The following is a 19,067-nucleotide window of genomic DNA, read 5'->3' on the forward strand; positions in this document are numbered from 1 at the left end:
TGTGTTCCTCACCAACAGAAATTGGTCCCATACAAGATATGACCTCACCCACCTTGTCTCTCTAATATCCTGGGACCAACACGGCTACAACAACACTTCATACAGTGAATTCAGTGACAGGATTAAGCTCCCAGAGTAGGGGGAATATCTGTGTTCGGTCTGTTTATTAAAATACCCGAATTGTCTCTGGTCCAAATTTAAACAAGACTTGGAAGAGAGGTTTTAAACTGCAGTTTGGAGTTTCAAGTCCTGAAAGGACTCTTGCTCTCCAGAGTGAGAAGTTCTCCGCCCCACTCTTCTAAAGTTAAGGAGAAGGCTACTCATGTGGTTTGGGTCTATGTGCTCTTTAAAAATTGAGATAAATGTATTGCTCCTACAAGCTGCTGCATGGATAGCTCTAGAGCCCAAATCCTGCTGGCTGAGATTTTTAAAAGTGACTAGTGATTCTTGGGCACCACAATTTTTGTGTGCCCGTCCTGAGACCTCTTTAAAGGGGCCCTTTTCCCCCAGAGAGTGGGTGCATAGCACCTCCTGATCCTTTAGGGCAGTGGTTCTCAACCAGGGGCTCCCTGGGGGGCCACTAGCAGGTTTCAGGGGTCCACCAAGTAAGGCCAGTGTTAGACTCGCTGGGGCCCAGGGCAGAAAGCCGAAGCCCCACCATATGGGGCTGAAGCCGAGACCTGAGCAACTTAGCTTCACGGGGGCCCCTGTGGCATGCGGTCCAGGCAGTTACCCTGCTTGCTACTGCCTAATGCAGACCCAGGCCTTTATATGCAGAAAAACAATGGTGGCACAGCTGGGCCGTCGAGCTTTTATAGCAAGTTGGGGAGGGGGCCTCAGAAAGAAAAAGGTTGAAAACCCCTGCCTTATCGTGTCTCAAGTTGGGCATCCAAAATCAAGGCACTAAGAATCACTTTTGTTACATCTTGGTCCTCCGTGTACAAAGCCTAACAGGTACAGCCAGGGTGGTAGCAGCAGCAGTGCAAGTTGCCCACCCTGCCCCGTACTGGTTCTGGAGAGGGATATAGTGCAGTCTTCATGGCCTATTCAGATCCTTGACCTCTTTGCTAAAACTGTCAATGCTAGCACCAGTTGTGATGTCTGTCTCTCCACTGGGAAATGGGCTAAGACCCCCAATTCGTTGTCCATCAGCCATTAAGTAGCCAGAAGATGGTAATGATTTTGGCCACTACTGGCTATGGCTACATTTGAACTGTTTTGTGGGGCTGTGTATTTTGTGACCAGTCTCCTGAGCCATCCAGTCCCTTGGACTTTTTAACCCCTGCGCATGTGTTTATACTTAAGATAACCAGAGCATCGGTGGTGGGGGTCCTCAAAAGTGGGTGCTGATCTTGAGCCTCACTCTGTGGTAATCAGGCTCTATAGACCAAGCTTTCAAAAGTGTCATTTTGGGAAAATCTCTGTTTTCGGGTGCCCATTTCATATGCTTTGTACCTGATTTTCTAAAGTCCTGAGTATCTATAACTTCTGTAAAGTTAATGGGAACACTAACCAGCTCAAGATATCCAAAATTGGATATTCAAAAACGGAGGCCCCTAAACCAAAGTTTTCCAGTCTTGGGGCACCACAGGAACAGAATCTAGGTCTGACTCTGTTTTGTGTCTTAACCACAAGACAGTCCTTCCTCCAGAAATAACATTTTCATGGCAGACTATTGCTATTGTGAATAATGTACAATAGCACTAAGAACCCATAGAATTATGTGGGAGGGAGGGAGTTTGTGTTTGAAATGGGGAATGGTCTCCCATTGAGAGACAACTGCGAGATGTGTCCCTCTTACAAAAGTTATCACAGGTGTTGTAAGTCATCCTCTTCTAACCCTTAGTTTGCAGTCAAAAGCTTGAACTCAAACCAAGTGTGGTGGGTTATTTACTTTGACAAGTTATCCAGAGAAAAGAGATCTGCATCTCAATTTGTATGATTTCCTTTGGGATTCTTGCCAGCATTGTGTCTAATTATTCTTGGATTTGTCCTTTGCTCTGAAGCAGAGGAGCTCTTGAGGTTTTTTTGTTTATTTCCCCCATATCAGCTGCAGAAAGTCACTCTTTAGAGGTGGAAATAGTCTCAAGAGTAATTGACAATAATGGTCCAAACCCCAGCGGAACAGTATTTCTGCAGTAGGGAGCTTCCATTAGAAATACTGTCCGAGTCCTGAAAGGATCACAGAGCATATTTCAAGAAGTCTGAATGCAGCTTTTTTGCGTGTAATGTTTCAAATTGAGTGATTTAAAAAAAAATGTTTTTAAAAAAGAGAAACTTCAGACTTCCTTTGCGGTGTTACTTTAATAAATGGATGTGCATTTAGGGACTCGATATGTTTTGGATAGCGAAGGGATAATTCTTGTACGAGGGGGAGAAAAATGAAAATATTGTTCTGGTGCTTAAGAAAAGAACCCAAGTAATGATTTGTGCAATCCGCAGGTTGGTGATTAACCTTAGGCTCTGGTCTTGCTGAACTATTGCTTATAGGTTGGGGAGAGAGGTAGGAGGGCGAAGGTGTACGTCTGTGCTCACTCACCCATGTTATTACCTGGGACCAGAATGGGGCACTTTAGTATCTGTGATTTAATGGAGCTCTGTAGTTTTGTGTGTTTGCAGGCAGTGTGTTGTTCTTTAGTTTATACCATAAATCCTTTAGTTCAAAAATAAAAAGGAAATTAAAATCACGGAAGGAGAAAATATGAAAATGTGCTCTTATTTGCTTTTCTTTTTATATTTAAGGTCAGTAACAATGCACGTGGGGCATCCGTAGCCCTGTGGAAGGTAGCTGTGCTCTCTGACATTGAGGTCCTCCAAAGGAAAAAGTCATAAACTTAAGCCTCCTCTGAAATCATTGTTGGCTGTGACACAAGAACTTGGAGGTTGAGTGGGTGAAAGGAAGGGAGGGAGATCTCAGAACGTGTCTGAGTTACACAGAGGGGGCTCTCCCTTGGGGAAAAAGGATGCCCAATGGTGTTACTGTTCATACCTTGCGGAAGAACTCCTGTTCCGGTTTAATTCATTTCTTATATTTCCCTATTTCTATATTTAGTATTTTTCCTTGATTATTTCCTTCCTGGGCAGAGTTAACTAACTGTTGGAAGCTCGAGTCTCAACGACCAAAAGCAATTTGGCACATGCGAACGTACCCAATTTATGTGAATATAAAACTAACAAAAAGGAGCTAGTATTTAATGGGGTATTAGGACTTCTGTTTTGTCAGTTCCCAGTTAGGAGTGTTTGGCATGTCTGATTTCTATGAGTGCGAATTATATCGGAGAGAAGTATTTCCAAACCATTTCTCCAGTTTGAAAGGTAGCAAGTACACCTAGGGAAAGTGCAGGGGTGGGGAGTGTTAAGGTTTTTTTTAAGTTTTGGTTTAGTTTTAACATGTCAGAAGGCACTTTATCTGACAGCTTCATTTTTAAAGGTGGTTTTAAACAAGCCACAATCAGGAGCGAATCTGTTCCTGCACAGGAAAATCTAATGTGAATTATAATCAACAGCTTTATTATTGTAGTGCCTCTTGGCAGCAGTAAATTGTTCTGTGTTGCTGGGTCACAAACATTCCAGGCCTCTGGTTTCGGTTTTTTTTCTCTTTAAACTCTTAGAATGCTGTTGAAAAGGAGCGCGCGTGCGCGCGCGCGCGCGCGCACACACACACACACACACACAGAGTTTGTTTACAGCGTACATTACTTATCCGGTTGTAAAGAAAACAGTCCTCCCCACACAAACACAGGTTTTGGCAATAAGGTGTAGCCTCAGTTCCCCTGTGCTTTAATCTCTCTCCATGTGTAAAACGGGAATAAAAGCTAATTGTGAAATGATCCATTACCCTCAGAGGACTACAGTAAAGCAAGCTGTTCAGATAAAAGGGTGGATGTGTGGGGTAGTACAGTAGCTGGGCTGTATAACAGCATCCCTATCCTGCAGTTGGATCCACCTAGGTGAACTCTTGTGTCCATCTGAGCGTTAATTCCTCTGGGCAGGGATCATCTTCATTTGTATTCCTTGTACAGGAATGAGCCCATTGTGGTCACTTAAATATAAATAATATGGGTGAGACGGTGGAGTCTGTGTCCTTTTTGGGTGGAAATGATTCATTTGAAGTACCATAATGAAACAGTTCCCCATGTGTGTTTGATAAGGATACTCTCTTCATACTCCTATATAGAAGAGAGAAATCAAATAACCGGAGGGATTTTTTGCATTTTCAGCCTCTTCCCAGTGCAGGACTTGTTGCTGTCTTCAGCACAGATCCCCTTCTGAAACCTGCTGCTACAGAGCTTAACCACCAGGGGGTGATCGCTCTAGCAAAGGCTTGGGAAGAGAAATAGGTTTTTTCAGCTTATTCAATTTGAGGGAAAATAGATGACAGACAAAGCAGCCTTCAAACAGACATGCCCTTCCCTCCTGGCCTCTTCGTCGTCTTCCTGCAACATAGGGCCAGGCAACTGTAGTAATGTGAGGATGGACAGTGATGCTTGTGGTAATCCACAAATTGTGTTTCTAAAGGGCCAGAGTTGCTTATCAAATGCCCTTTGCTTTCCTTCAGCTCTGGAAAGTCAGTGTCTTCCTTTATTTTTTTTTTTCCCTTCTGCTGCTTTAATACCAGTCTTTTTTGATATGTGCATCAGCTTCTGATGTGCCACTGCAGGCTGCTCTTAGACCAGGTTTCTCGGCATGCTGCTGACTTTATCTCGTTTACGGGATCACATTTCTGTTGCCATACACCCTGTGATCGCAGCCTTCCCACAGCTCTTTAACAATTAGTAATTGAGCAGGACGTGTGTGTTCATTACAATAGCCTTTTGATTTGGATTTTACAATCACGCAGTGTTGAGCACAGAGCGGAGGCGGGGGAGGTACTTCTCTGAAACACATTTTTTGACAGAGAGAGAGGTCTGTTGTTTCAGCCACTTGGCTATTTGTCAGCAGTTCTCAGACTTCCCTCTTGTGTTGGTTGCTTGGCAACCCAGGGCTGGAGCAATCACACCGTGGCCAGTGCATTTCCAAGAGCAGGTTGGTGGATGATTTATCGGTAGGGTTGCGTGTTGGTGAGCCTAAGAGGCAGGAATGGACCTTTTAACAGGAGCCGACATGAAACGTGAAGGCAAGAGAGAGGCTGACTTGAGAACATTGTCTGGGGAGGTGTGATGGAAATACCCGGAGTCAGTAGCAAGAGGGGCTGCAATTAGAGTAAAATAAATGCTCTTCATTTAGAGATAATTGATTTTTGTTTGTTTGTTCTTTTGGGATGAGATTCTTGTCTAGGATTTCACGCAGAAAACTGGTACTAAGTAGGAAATGAATAAAAGATTTGCAAACTGCTTTGGGTGAATCTGAATGTGAAATCTCTCTCTTTATAAAAACAGTCCTCCTAAAATACTGCTGGAAAAATAAAGCTGGGGTTAGCACGTAAGGTTAGCAAGCAGCAGCCTGATAGCCCTAAGCCCACGGGCGTGACAGAGTCGTTCTCTTCTTCACCAGCCTTGGAAAAGCCTTGTAGCCATTGTGTCACCTTCAGTATCATGTTCTGTCTCAAACTGATTTTTCAATTGATCCATCACAGTACATAAAAGAGAGGGGAGGAAAAGGGGAATTTGATCAACTGGCATTTGAGAAGTAGTTTTTGTGTGTGGCTGAACTAAAACCCTCTCCCCTTAACCCATCTCCAATAAAATAAACGTAATGAAGTTTGGATAACCTTTAGCAAAATGCCCCACTTCAGTTTCTTCTGCTAAAACATTGCAATTATAATCTGGGCAGGATGGTAGGTGAATGAAGCAGTGACAAGAACAGCATTTCAGGCATAGCTCTGGAGGAGGGAAGGGGAGAAAGGATGATTAAACCAGTTTGACCTCTTAAATAGCATCTTAAATACTTTATTTAAAAAAAAATGTGTTTGAAACTAGAAATCCCACTCTGCATGCAGTCTCATTTAGCCAACTGTGTATGCAAATGTGCTATTAATGTGTTTGCATTCAGTATAAATATACAAATCTAATCTGTTTATATATGTAATTTACACACAGCTGTGCTCATGCTCACTTAATACCAATATTTTCAGTAGTCGAGAGGTATCATGGGAGATCTATTGTTCCAAACAAAAGCTTAACAGTACAACACCATGGAGGGGGCTCATTACCATCCCATGATCCTTTGGCATTCCCTTGAGGGAGGGAGTCCGCTTAATGTCTGTGTACATGTTATATGTCTGTGTATATGGCTACAGATATATAGAATACATGGACTCTAGAGGGAAGGTGTGCGCCTCTTTCTTATGTATAATAGTTGTGACATGAATCCCTGTGGTATTTGAGGTAGGGTTTATTTCTTTGTGTTTAAGAAAGAAAATCCCTGGAAAATTAATCCTTTTGGGAGTGGAAGCTGGATTGTTTAGCAGCTTTAGACCTTGCAATAGATTCCTTGCTCTTCATTTTGTATTTTCCAGAGTTATCTGGGTGACACTGAGGGTGCTTTGGAGATGTTGTTTGTATCCTTTGAAAATTTTTAACTCCTCCTCCTAATAGAGACCAGTCTGTAATGCAAAACCATCAAAATGTTATATGTATATTTTAATTGCTACATATGTTCAGGAGATTTGTAAGCATCAGTGAAAGCCACTTTTATTTTATTAGTGTACCACAAAGGCATAGGGACCAAATTCTACCCTGGTGTAATGGGTGTCTCTTCATTTAAATCAATCAAGAGAAGAAATCACTGGAGAAGCACACGTTCACACCAGGGCTGAATTCAACCCTTTTCTGTTGCTGTACACTTTGCAAAATGAAAATGCGGCCTAAACTGAGGCATATCTTTCAGATGGAGGGAGGAGTAAAAGGGAATTATTTTTAATTATCCTCCCCTTCTTTTCTCCTCTTCTCCCCCCCCCCCCCCAAAAAAAAACCCCAAACAAAAAACAAACTAGTGGACTGGGACCTTATGAACTTTTTCATGACCTAGTTACAAATTGTTAATACACAAGCTTCATAAATGGATGGATGTGCAGTGCTTAAACTACAGAGGCAGGAGAGAGGCTGTTATAACATGAGAGAAGAAAAATGTCTTAATCCAAGTTACAGTTCTGCAGTTAGTGTCAGGTTATTTTAATTCTGGTGTGGAACTGAGGAGCAGTAACTGGCACTAGATAGGTAGCTGGCAGTTTTTATCCCTCTGTTCCTGCTTCAGCTTCTTAACTAGCCAGTGCTCGTTTTACCTGCAAAAACACTGAAGCATATTTTCTTATCGTCACTCTGTGGCAATGCCTTTTGAAGACCAGAAATAATAAAAGAACTTGAGTGTCGTGACCGTGGTCATCTAAACCACTGGCTCTCAACCCTTCCAGACTACGGTACCCCTTTCAGGAGTCTGATTTGTCTTGCAGATCCCCAAGTTTCACCTCACTTAAAAACCACTTGCTCACAAAATCAGACATAAAAATACAAAAGTGACACAGCACACTATTACTGAAAAATGGCTTACTTCTTCATTTTTACCATATAAAATAAACCCACTGGAATATAAATATTTTACTTACATTTCGGAGTATCGTATATAGAGCAGTATAAACAAGTCATTGTATGAAATATTAGTTTGTACTAACTTTGCTAGTGCTTTTTATATAGCCTGTTGTAAAAATAGGCAGATATCTAGTATCCCCTGGAAGACCTCTGTCTGCATATCCCCAGGGGTACTCACTCGTACACCTGGTTGAGAACCACTGATCTAAACCCAGAGCCCCACTACGAAAAAGGTCTCTGATAAAGATATGTAATAGAGCGCTGGACATTTTTAAGCCAGTTATTTGAGCTCTAGTGTACAAGCCCCATTAAGTCCAGGTCCCAGCTTTCATACGCCTGTTGGGTCTGTGTCAAAGTTATATCAGGAAAGAGAAATAAAGCTCCTCAGAGTCAAGCCTTTGGGCTCAGAACAGCATCTTTAAAAGAGGGAAGTTCCAGTTGGTGGGCATGCTGGTTGACATTCATATGTGCAGTGTACACAGGGACTGGAGCTGACAAACCTCAGAACACATTTTTGGGAGGGGGATGATGAAAGTGAAGGGGACAGTTGAGGGCAGACATTTCCCCAAAGATCTACCGCTGCTGCTGTTGGCTAGTCTGAGAACTGCAAGTGAATCTGCTCCAGTACCATGGAGTGCACTCAGAGGCTTTGGAAGCTGTTTTACTAAGTCAGTTTTCCTACTCGGTTGACTTTTGCAAGCTTGTTGGGAGCTCATAAAAGAAACAGGAGGCTGAGTATCTAATGCTAAGGTTAGAATTGCTAGCTACCCCAAAATTAAATTTAAAAAACATTAAACGGAGATATGGTTGTGACAGGAAACAATAAAAAAAAGGAAGTTCAGATGAGGTTGAAGCATATCCTGTCCTCCCAGCAGCGGGGCATATTACAGGGCACTGCAGAGGCTTGAACAAGAATTTTTCTTGACAGGCTTTTGTTTTGTTTTGTCCTGAAGGACTGACCTTGAAAGAGTTCCATGTGAGTTTCAGTTGGGATATGGTATTCACTTCCTGTCCTAAACTGCTGTGCAGTGTTGCTTTTATATGCTGAAACCCTGTGCCCCACCGTCATCCCAAGGCCTGTCTCATCTGCTTCATGGTTCCATCCCCTCTTCAAAGTGAACTTTCCCTGCTGCTGCTCCCAAAGTGGGGTATTCTCAAACCTTATCTCTTCATGGACTTAACAGAGTCTCTTTCTCCACCTGCTTCTGCATCATACAGACTCGCTGGGCTCCATGACAGGAAGTCTCTGCCCCCAGCTGATGATGCTTTGAGCTCTAACATCCTGCTATTTCCTGGTCTCTGAGCAGTAGGGCTAGCTGGGGAGTGGAAGTATATACTGGCTGGGCCATGGCAATGCCAAGCAAGACTGACTGCAAACAAATGTTCCCGAGATCTTGCCTTTCAGTTCCCACAGACATATCTGGTGCACTGCCCTTAGTGGCCCCAAAATAACTAGACAGTTTGCCTCTTGCCACATGAGAGCCTTCAGGGAATTAGTCAGTTTAGGGTTAAACATATATGCTGCATTTCTGTGGTAGTTATGTTGAGTTTGTGTCTAGCCTGGATATGTATTTCAGAACCAGATCCCCCTTCTCACTCAAGAGGTCCATCTTGTCTTTAATGGGACTTCTCACTTGAGCAGGATTTGGCCCTGAGTTTATAAAGTGGGTTGCAATCTTTCAAGATGAAAAAGTGCTAGAGAAGATAGTCATTTTCCTGTTGCAATAAGGTTTCATTGGATGAAAAATATTATGTACTTGAAAACACCAAGCTAAGATCTTCAGTGTGGGATATCTGACATCTTTAGGCCTAGCAACCAACCGTTAAGTAGCCCTCTAAGGAAACACCGCTATTTGTAGAGTATATTTGATTCCATTCTGTTTTATCAGCGAACGTCTTTATTTTTAACATATACATATTAAGTTTAATTTATGTAAAAATACAGCCAAGCTTTTAATAAAATGTACTCAGTGTACTGAAATTCAGCCAAGGTACATATACGACGTCTGCATGCTAAAAAATAGTTATTGTTTTGGGCAGTCCAGAAATGTGTTTTGCACACTAACTGGTTTTTGCAAATGCAAGTAAGTTTCATTTATTTTTCCAACTAGGCAAAGCAACTGGTGTAACTTTTCATCCTGTAAAATTTCTGTTTCAGAATTAAGGTGCTTTTCATTTGTGAATTTTACTTTATGTGCTGTTAACTATTGGAACTATATAAAACTTTTTCTGCATGTTATTGTAAAGCCTATTGGGGCATATTTAATGTGGAAGATGACAACTTCAGTTGGCAAAGGCTTGGAAGATCTTAGGCCTCTTAAAAAACATACTGTAATTTTATTATAGCATTTGTGATAGCAAAAACTGCCACACTGGGACTTCTATTATAACCCCCATTTTCACAGGCGGAAGCTTTCCATGCATGGTCATAGTCAAGAGTTTAAAATATTGCTTAAAGTTTGAGGGAAAATCCTTTTACCAGTTCTTTCAGTTATAGTAGTGGGAAAATATATACTTTTTGGCATTTCAAAGGTTTTTTTTTATAATAAGCACATAAATATCTGGGGGGAATCCTCCATAAGTGTAAACAGCACTCAGGATTTGATCGTTTTCTGAGTTGTGGGGACGAAAGAGACACAAAACTGACTGAAAAATCACTTCTGAATGGGATCAGTAGGCATCTGTGAGAAAGTTAATGTTTTCTGTGAGAATCTTACCTTTTGCATCATATGGATTTGTAACTTTAAAATGGATTAGACATAGGGTTTTATTTTGCGATTTTAAGATTTTTCAGAGTAACAGCCGTGTTAGTCTGTATTCGCAAAAAGAAAAGGAGTACTTGTGGCACCTTAGAGACTAACCAATTTATTTGAGCATGAGCTTTCGTGAGCTACAGCTCACTTCATCGGATGCATACTGTGGAAATTGCAGAAGACATTATATACACAGAGACCATGAAACAATACCTCCTCCCACCCCACTCTCCTGCTGGTAATAGCTTATCTAAAGTGATCATCAAGTTGGGCCATTTCCAGCACAAATCCAGGTTTTCTCACCCTCTGCCCCCCCCCGCCCCTCCACAGACAAACTCACTCTCTTGCTGGTAATAGCCCATCCAAAGTGACCACTCTCTTCACAATGTGTGTGATAATCAAGGTGGGCCATTTCCTGCAGAAATCCAGGTTCTCTCACCCCCTCACTCTCCTCCAAAAACCACACACACAAACTCACTCTCCTGCTGGTAATAGCCTATCCAAAGTAACCACTCTCCTTACAACCTGCATGAAAATCAAGGTGGGCCATTTCCAGCACAAATACAGGTTTTCTCACTCCCCCACCCCCATACACACACAAACTCACTCTCCTGCTGGTAATAGCTCATCCAAAGTGACCACTCTCCCTACAATGTGCATGATAATCAAGGTGGGCCATTTCCAGCACAAATCCAGGTTTTCTCACCCCCCCCTCCCACACACACACACAAACTCACTCTCCTGCTGGCAATAGCTCATCCAATTTATTTGAGCATAAGCTTTCGTGAGCTACAGCTTTTATTGCATGTTTTTAGAACCCACAGCCAAACCTAATTTGGATTTAGACAGTTCACAAAGACCAAACAAAAAAAAAAAAAAAAAAAAACCCAACCAAATCCTCAGTCCTAGGTTAAACCCAAGGGTGCTGAATTTCAGCATGCAGCAGCAAATTTTCCCTGCCAAACTGTAATCCCTTGATAATAGAAACCTGATGCATAACCTTAACTACAGCATCGTAATGGCATTATCATCACTTTGATAAACATGCCATCTGAGCTCTGTTAGTCAGAGCATAATGGCTTTGTGTATCTTGTCATGGTATTTGTTTCTTGGGATAAAATATGGGACCTACAAGTAACACATATGCAAACATTAACATGCTTGTTCCTAGTGCTTCCTTGATTATTTATAGCCCCCTGTTTACACATTGTAGCAGGATACCATAGAACCTAATAAATTACATTGGGGGGAACTCAGATTATAAAACAGCATTAGGAGACCTTGTGTTCCATCTGGTCAATAGCCATGGCAACCATTTCACAAAACATATTGGTGTTGTCTATCAGCAGTGGCTGCTGAACCATCAAGCCAAAGGATTTCCTAATGCTACTTTACAATAATTATACTCAGGGTACTTAGCACTCATTTAGTTCCTGCTGCACTCTTCTTCTTCTTCAAGGTGCTGTACAAATATGAAGTCTGTCAAAAACCCTGTAACAAATATGTTTAATAAAAAGGTGTAAAATGTGTTGTTTTCATCCAAAAACCCCAACTGGATTAGTGCTTTTAGACCACTTTGCTCCAAACCCCCTTTTGCACTTCACATCAAGACTCTTCCCTTTCCCGTGTATCTGTGGGATCAACATTTAGTGCTCCGCTGTCCTCCGACTTTACCTCACTCTTACAGCTCAGAAATTCAACATCCCTTGACAGCAGGGCATAACCCACCCCCACCTCCCAAGTTTACCTCCCCTTCCTACTAGCCTTTCTGCAAGATTGCTCTGAAATAGTGTTAAAAAGCAAAGAGGAATGTGTTGCTCCATTATTTAAAGGTGGATTGAAGTAGTAAGGAAAGGCAACACCTATAGAGAAGAGTATATGGAAAAATGGAAGCCAAGATGTGGTGTTTAATAGGCAACTCGGGCCACCACAGAATGTGGAGCAACAGGTTACTCCAGTCTCCGCTCTTTTTATATTGAAACAAATTTTTCAAAGCAGCCTCATTGTGCATGACTGAGAGGAAGAAGGAGGAAAATCTTGATGTGATTTGGGGAGTGGGGGCAGAAATGGAGATGGAAACTGACCAACGGCTGGAGCTGGAAGGGAAAAAAAAATCTAGAAAATAAATTCTAATAGAAATACTTAAGAACACAGGAACAGCTATACTGGGTCAGACCAAAGGTCCACCTAGCCCAGTATCCTGTCTTCAGACAGTGGCCAGTGCCAGGTGGCCCAGAGGAAATGAACAGAACAGGTAATCATCAAGTGATCCATTCTGTCGCCCAGTCCCAGCTTCTGGCAAACAGAGGCTAGGGACCATCCCTGCCCATCCTGGCTAATAGCCATTGATGGACCTATCCTCCATGAATTTATCTAGTTCTTTTTTAACTTAATTGTCTGCAGTTTTATTTTATTGATTTGTTTTAAGCTTCTTTTACGTAAATTATGGAGCTATTTTTAGTTGCCCAAAGATACTTGTTTTATTAATAAAAAGAAGTCTTTCTTTTGCCTCACAGTATTTGCACTGAGCAGTGTTATAATCAAAGTAAGTCTCCCCTGCTTCTTAGTGCACCTTAAGCCTGATCATATCCCCTAATGACATAAACGTCTCTTGTTGCTTAAATATCTTTCAGTTGCAAGGATTCCTGTTTCTGTCAATGTGGAAATGATAGCACTGACCACCATAGGTTCCCTTCCAGTTTGTACAAAGTCCAGGCTGGACACCTGGTGCTGTCATTTTAATGTCTAGCCCTAGTTTTCTTTTAATACCCACCATATTTTTTTAAGTAACAATGAGAAGTGTAAGATGGTTTCAGTTTTATTACACAGTGGTATGCTTGTGGAAGGGAAGCGATAGTTAAAATTTACCATTTCATTTTGGAAATTACTGTTGGTGTATGAAGTTGTTTCTTAGCTATTTAGTGTCTACCCTATTCATAGATTTTAAAGCTATTGTGATTACCTAGTTTGACCACCTGAATAACATACAGACAAGAGAATTTCACCCATTGATTACTGAGTCCAGTTTAGTAACTTGTGGTTGAACTAGATCATATATTTTGGAAAAACACCCAGTAGTGATTTAAAGATTGGAATTGTGCTCTTATTACCCATGGTAATTCCACTGAATAAGCACTAGGTCAGTTCGTGTGGTTGAAATGGTTGAATGGTGAAGCCTATTAGATCATACCTGTAGACAAGAAGTGTAAGCGAACCGTGTGATTGGCAGAGGTTTCAGAATGTTAAAGAAATTGAAATGAATCAAGCTTTGGAAATCGGGCATTGTCTAACCTGCTGTTGAGATAGGATATCCCACATTTACATTCCTGATAGGTACTTTTGGCATCTCATGAACAGGATGAGAAGTAAAATTGCTTTTTACTGCAAAATTTAATCAGAGCAGTTGGAAAATGTGAAAAAGTTGGTTTTAAAAATTATGAAATAACTTTAGATTGTCAACTCAGAATTACTTCTTTAAAAAGCTCCTTCTTCTCACACCATTCATCATTTTTAATAAAACATCACAACCAAGTAAAGTGAATGAAGAACATAATTCTTCAGGCTTTGCACTACACAGTGAAAATGTACTTTTTTTTACCAAAAAAAATAATTTTTTTTTTTTTTTTACAAATGGTGATTAAAACACAACTGCTAAAATGCCATTAAGTGCTTTTGATAACAGGCTAAGTCCGCAAGGTATCTTTATTCAGTAATCTCCATTTTAGCATCTGACATTTCCTGTTCATTAAATTTATTGTGGTGAATTTGCTAAATTAGATATTCAAATGGTTCCTTTTCCAGAAAGGGTTGTATTTCGTTTGGGGAGTGGTAGAGTAGGCTGGAAGGTGGGAGAATTATAACATGTAGCACTTGTTTAGAAAGTTCAGCTGTCGGTTTCTAAATGCTTCGGAGCTGGGGGTTCCATTTTACAGATGGACAAACTGAGCCTTTTGCCCAGTGTCTCCCAGTGAGTCAGTGGAATTACTGGGAGTAGAACCCATGTCTTCCAGCCTTGTGGCCTGGACCATAGGTTGCTCTGACATCTTGCACTGGCCCTGCTCTTCCATAGATGGATTGTTCTGTTAAAGAGAACAGTTGTGTTTATATAATGAGCACTCTTTGGAATGGCTTTCTTCACACCAATATTTCTGTGAAATTATTTGTATTGAAATTTCCCACATACTCGGTAACCTGATGCTGCAAATGCATAGTGCCTGTAATGCAATGCATGGTGACAGTGATGTTAAGAAAACTAAAGACCTTCCAGCCCAGAGCCATACTGAGTGTTTTTTGTTAAGAGTTGTGAAGTGCTTTGGGTTATATGCTGGCACATACTTCTTGATTTGGCTGATTTTCATCCTGTGCTGCTAGTTGTATAGGTACATTGCAGTGCACTGTGGGATATATGGAGCTGGCGTTTGGGCATTAAAGTCCTCCCGTTACGGCCGCCATCTTTCTCTGCAGTAGAAGCACATAATGTGAGGAATGTGCTCATGGTGGTGGGGGATAACGGCTTCTCTGACAACAGTGTGAAGTGCCCCTGATTAACTGACACTGAAGCAATGAGAAACACCAGTATGGGTAGTGCTCAGAGCAGTGGTTCTCAAGCTGTTTACCATTGTGGGCTGCATATGTGGCCCACAATGTGTTAGATGAACCGCATTCAATACTGTATGGCCCTGAGGATGTCATATGAACTGCAGCGGTGTGCTGATTGGGCTGTGGGTTGAGACTCACTGGCTCAGAGTTACACACTGCACCAGTCCTCATTACATAGTAGAGGTGTTCTTGTCTAAAGTCTGATGAGTAAAGGCAGGTGTCTTCCTTATAGTCAAGATTCCTTGCTGAGGATCCTGAGTGCTTTTATTACTCCTGTCCCTGGCACTTCTACTGTTCTCTTGTGCCACCATTTGGAGACTTGATCCAGTGGTTTAAAAGAAGTAAATGGGTGTGAGTAATTCAACTCTTGGATGGGAGTCCCGCCTCAACGTGCAAATCAGTGATAGATAATTCCTGCCTACGCACCACAGAAGGGTTCCCTGACCATTGAACCAAAATAGTTCTGCTGCCAAGGAAGCAAGGGATTTGTGTGGTTAATTCCACAGGGGCTGCCTGCACAGCAGCTCACTGAAGAGAGGTGCAGGGTTCAGAAGATCCACTGCTGTATGGATCCTCCACCTTATGGTGGGAGCCCAAAAGGGGCATGGAGGGATATTTCAATGGGCTGAACTAGTTTCTGTGGGATAGTTCCTCACCCACTCCATGGTGTGGGGGACACTTTGCCCATTTGCCAGCATTTAGCCCAGCTTCTTGGGCTGGGTGCTCACATGAAGATTTGGCTGATAGTGTATTGAGATGAAAGCTGATTTAAATCACGTTACACTTTTCTGGGAGTTAATTTAATTTCCCCCATAGAGTATACACATTAGGATCCAGCTTTTTAGTGTCACCCAGTTTTTTGATGTCGAACTTTGTGCTCATGATTAGTTGTGCCTGTATTCTTATGCCTGCAGAAAAGGAAGCTCAGTTCAGGCCCCTTTAACAATCCAGTCACCAATTATTTAGCTATGTTCCTTTTACACTGATTTATTTGTGAAATTATTTGGGGATGGGGAGGAATGGAAGCCACAAGTCCCAAAGCTGCAGGCCAAGGTAAATAGCATGTCATAATATATTTAACAAATGAGGATGCAAACCATAGGGAAATAACACCAGAGAGGAAGAATATATTCCCTGGTTGGGAAGTTATTGAGTGTTTAGAGTCAGGGAATAGATAGATTAATCTGGGGAAGGGGAAGCCACAAAAAGGTCCCTGAGCTACAGCCTAAGCTGCTAAATGAGTCAAACTTTACTAGCTGTATAAACCACAGAAAAATATTCATCAAAGCAAGGGGAAAACAGATTGCAGTGGCTGGGAAGCTATACAACATTTAGGTGGTAGGAGATGCTTCCTTGGTTCACCTCTTTGCTTTAAAATAAAAACATTAAAAAAAAAATCACTACCTCTGCAAAGAATTGTAGTTCCTGGCCCACCAAGCCCATTCGCAGAGGAAAATACCTCCCCAAACACACTCTGTTAGGCCTTTAGTGTTTGTTTAAGGATTTAGCTCTTAATCCATTCCCAGATTTTCCCCTGGGACCCCTGCTTTGCTCATGACAGGAGCAGAATTCTATGCATGTTGTCGCCCTGTGGGTTCCAGGATATTAGAGAGACAAGGTGGGTGCGGTGGTATCTTTTATCGGACCAGCGTCTGCTGGGGAGAGAGACAAGCTTTCGCGTTTACACAGAGCGCTGCTTCAGGAGCAGAATTGTACAGTCTCCTTTGGGGGGGGCAGAATTGTACAGTCTCCTTTTGGGGGGGCTTCAACCCCCTCCCTCTAAAGCTGGCCGCTCACCTTGTGGTCAGAGCCACCCGTGCGGATGCTGCCCGTGCCCGCTGGCCCTGCAGCCAGGTGGTGGGCAGGATGCAGGGCGCTCGCTAGATCGCTGCCCGCCCCCAGCCCAGCGTGCTGGGCTCATTCCAGGGCGATCCAGGCCGCCTTTTGCAGCGCACCCGCGGCTCTCTTCCCGAGCCGCACAGCCCGGCGGAGATCACATGTCACGCGGCTGCCGCCCGCTGCCTCCTCCCGCTTTGTAGTGTCAGAGCCCCGGAGTGACACGCGAGCTCCGCGCCCGGATCGCTGCAGCCGCCCGCCTGCGGAGAGGCGCTGCATGGCACCTGAGCAGCAGTCACCTGCGGCTGCCGGAGACGGAACCAGGTCTCTCCCCTCTCCTCCTCGCCTGGCACGAATTGGGCTTTGCAAGGGGCGGGGGGGGAGCGCAGAAGACGATCTGCTTTGGGGTGCTGGGGTTTGCGGTGTTTTTTTTTGTTGTTGTTTTTTTAGTGTAGAGCTGGCGGCAAGCTCGCCGAGCTCCCAGGCGAGCTCGAGCAAGAATTCACCACTTGGGCTCCGGCTTGCAGTGGGGCGCGTTTCAGAGCCGGGAAAGGACTTGTACGGCTGGTTTCAAGCTCGCCCCACCCCGATCTGGATTCAACAGTCTCCGCTGTTATTTGTAGGGGGTGTCTGAACCCGAGGAAATTGCAAACAAAACCCACCCCCAAAGGAGAAGCCCCGGGGAGGGGGGAGCTTTCTCCTCTCCAAGTGGATTATTGCAAAGTGAAAGAAGAAAGTCTCTTGCTGCCTTGGATTTGAAACCAAACGTGAACTGTTCTTAAAAAAAAAAAGGGGGGGGGGAGGATAAGAAGCTGCGATATTTTTCCCCCTTGAAGGGATTTATTTGGAAGCTTTTTGCCTTTATTCCTACCAAAGTAGCGTGGATCTCTTTGGGTGTGTGGGTGTGGGGGTGCGGGTGCGGGTGCCCGTGCAAGGACTTTTAACCTTTTCGTCACCCAGTTGGAGAGTCACTTAAAAAAAAAATCATAACGTTACATATTCTTCTTTCCTCCTTGTCGGTGTGATTCTCCCCCTCCCTTAGATGTAAATAGATCTTGCTGATTTTTTGTGTGTGTGGTTTTTTTGGTGTGGAGAGGAGCTGGCTGTTTCTCCAACCCTTGAACGATCGCTAACTGGGATCATTTTGGACTAACAGCAGAGCAATTTTTTGTTAGCTCCAAATATTCGAAGTTTGTGGTTCAATTCTAAGTCCATCTGAATTTTTAGGGGGCTTTTCGAAGCCTTCCCCTTTTTGATGGTTTCAGTTGTTGTATGTGTGCACATTTCTCTCTTTTTATCAGCAGTCCCTAAGAGGAGAAGAGTTGTTTCGCTGATTAAAAAGGTTTTTTGTTTGTTTGTTTGTTTTGCTCTGCTGACACTCTGTGTGTGTTATCTTCTTACACAGAAACGCTTCATTAAAGGGCTGAGACAGTACGGCAAGAACTTCTTCAGGATCCGAAAGGAGTTACTTCCCAATAAGGAGACCGTAAGTACAATTGGACTTTTATGTAACTTGCCTTTTTCCCTCCCTCTGCTGCGTCTCACCATTTGATGTTATGAAACAGTTTCCTTTTAACCCTCGATTGAGTGTCTGGCTCAAATGTATGGAAGAGAAATCCCCCGCTGACAAACGCTACTGTGTTTTTTTCCTAAGGGCAATTTTTAAGCATTGTGTATGAAAGATATAGAATAGTCTTGTTGTTATTGGAGGAAGTCATAGGGGGTTGGGAAGGTATTTATGAATCCCAAATCTGTTTTTAAATATAGACATTATCATGGGGTAATTCATTTATGTCATCAACTTAAGCTCAAATGGCAGTGGGTAATTAACAAAAGCCTAAATCAAAATAAAATCTGATTGAATCTGGAAGAATGAGGTGTGTGCTGTCTGCTTTTACGTTTGGACAGCAAATGTAAGACTTTTCTTTCTGAATTGAATTAAGGAATTTTACTTTTTTGAGCTTAATACAACTACATAATTGTCAAATTCTACTAAAAACACTGGTAAGCATTGAAGAAGGGAGGTAGGTGAGGAAGAGTGCTGTACTTTAAAGGGTTTGGGAAGCTCTGGGAATCTACTTAGTTTTTCCATTAGCCCTGATTGTCAAGCCTCTCTAGAAGCTTCGGTTTCCATGCTGCAGGTGTCATTTAACTACTTGTAGAGTGGTATTGGAAAGCAGTCTTCACTATTGCCCTGTATTTAGGGGCAAGTGAAGTGAAAATGGAGGTGCAGTGCTTATTTTGCTGGGTGAGAAGTGGCATTCATATTAATGTGATGCTGTTGAAAATATTTATTTAAACATCACTGGATGGAGGTGACTATTAAATAATCTATTTTGTGTGAAACTTTAAT

The 19,067-nt window shown here is 42.6% G+C and overlaps 1 protein-coding gene across 5 annotated transcripts in view; it reads left to right on the forward strand.

Annotated features, from left to right (window-relative positions):
• The window catches only part of RERE (arginine-glutamic acid dipeptide repeats), a 412,980-nt gene that overhangs the window by 309,802 nt on the left and 84,111 nt on the right, over nucleotides 1-19,067 (forward strand). For all 5 annotated transcript variants that reach the window (XM_074975155.1, XM_074975156.1, XM_074975154.1 and 2 more), the window contains one exon: nucleotides 18,120-18,200. In XM_074975155.1, coding sequence (XP_074831256.1) covers nucleotides 18,120-18,200 — 81 coding nt within the window. The remainder of the gene's footprint in view (nucleotides 1-18,119; nucleotides 18,201-19,067) is intronic.

Source organism: Natator depressus, chromosome 18 (genome assembly GCF_965152275.1).
Source record: "Natator depressus isolate rNatDep1 chromosome 18, rNatDep2.hap1, whole genome shotgun sequence".
Taxonomy (NCBI): domain Eukaryota; kingdom Metazoa; phylum Chordata; order Testudines; family Cheloniidae; genus Natator; species Natator depressus.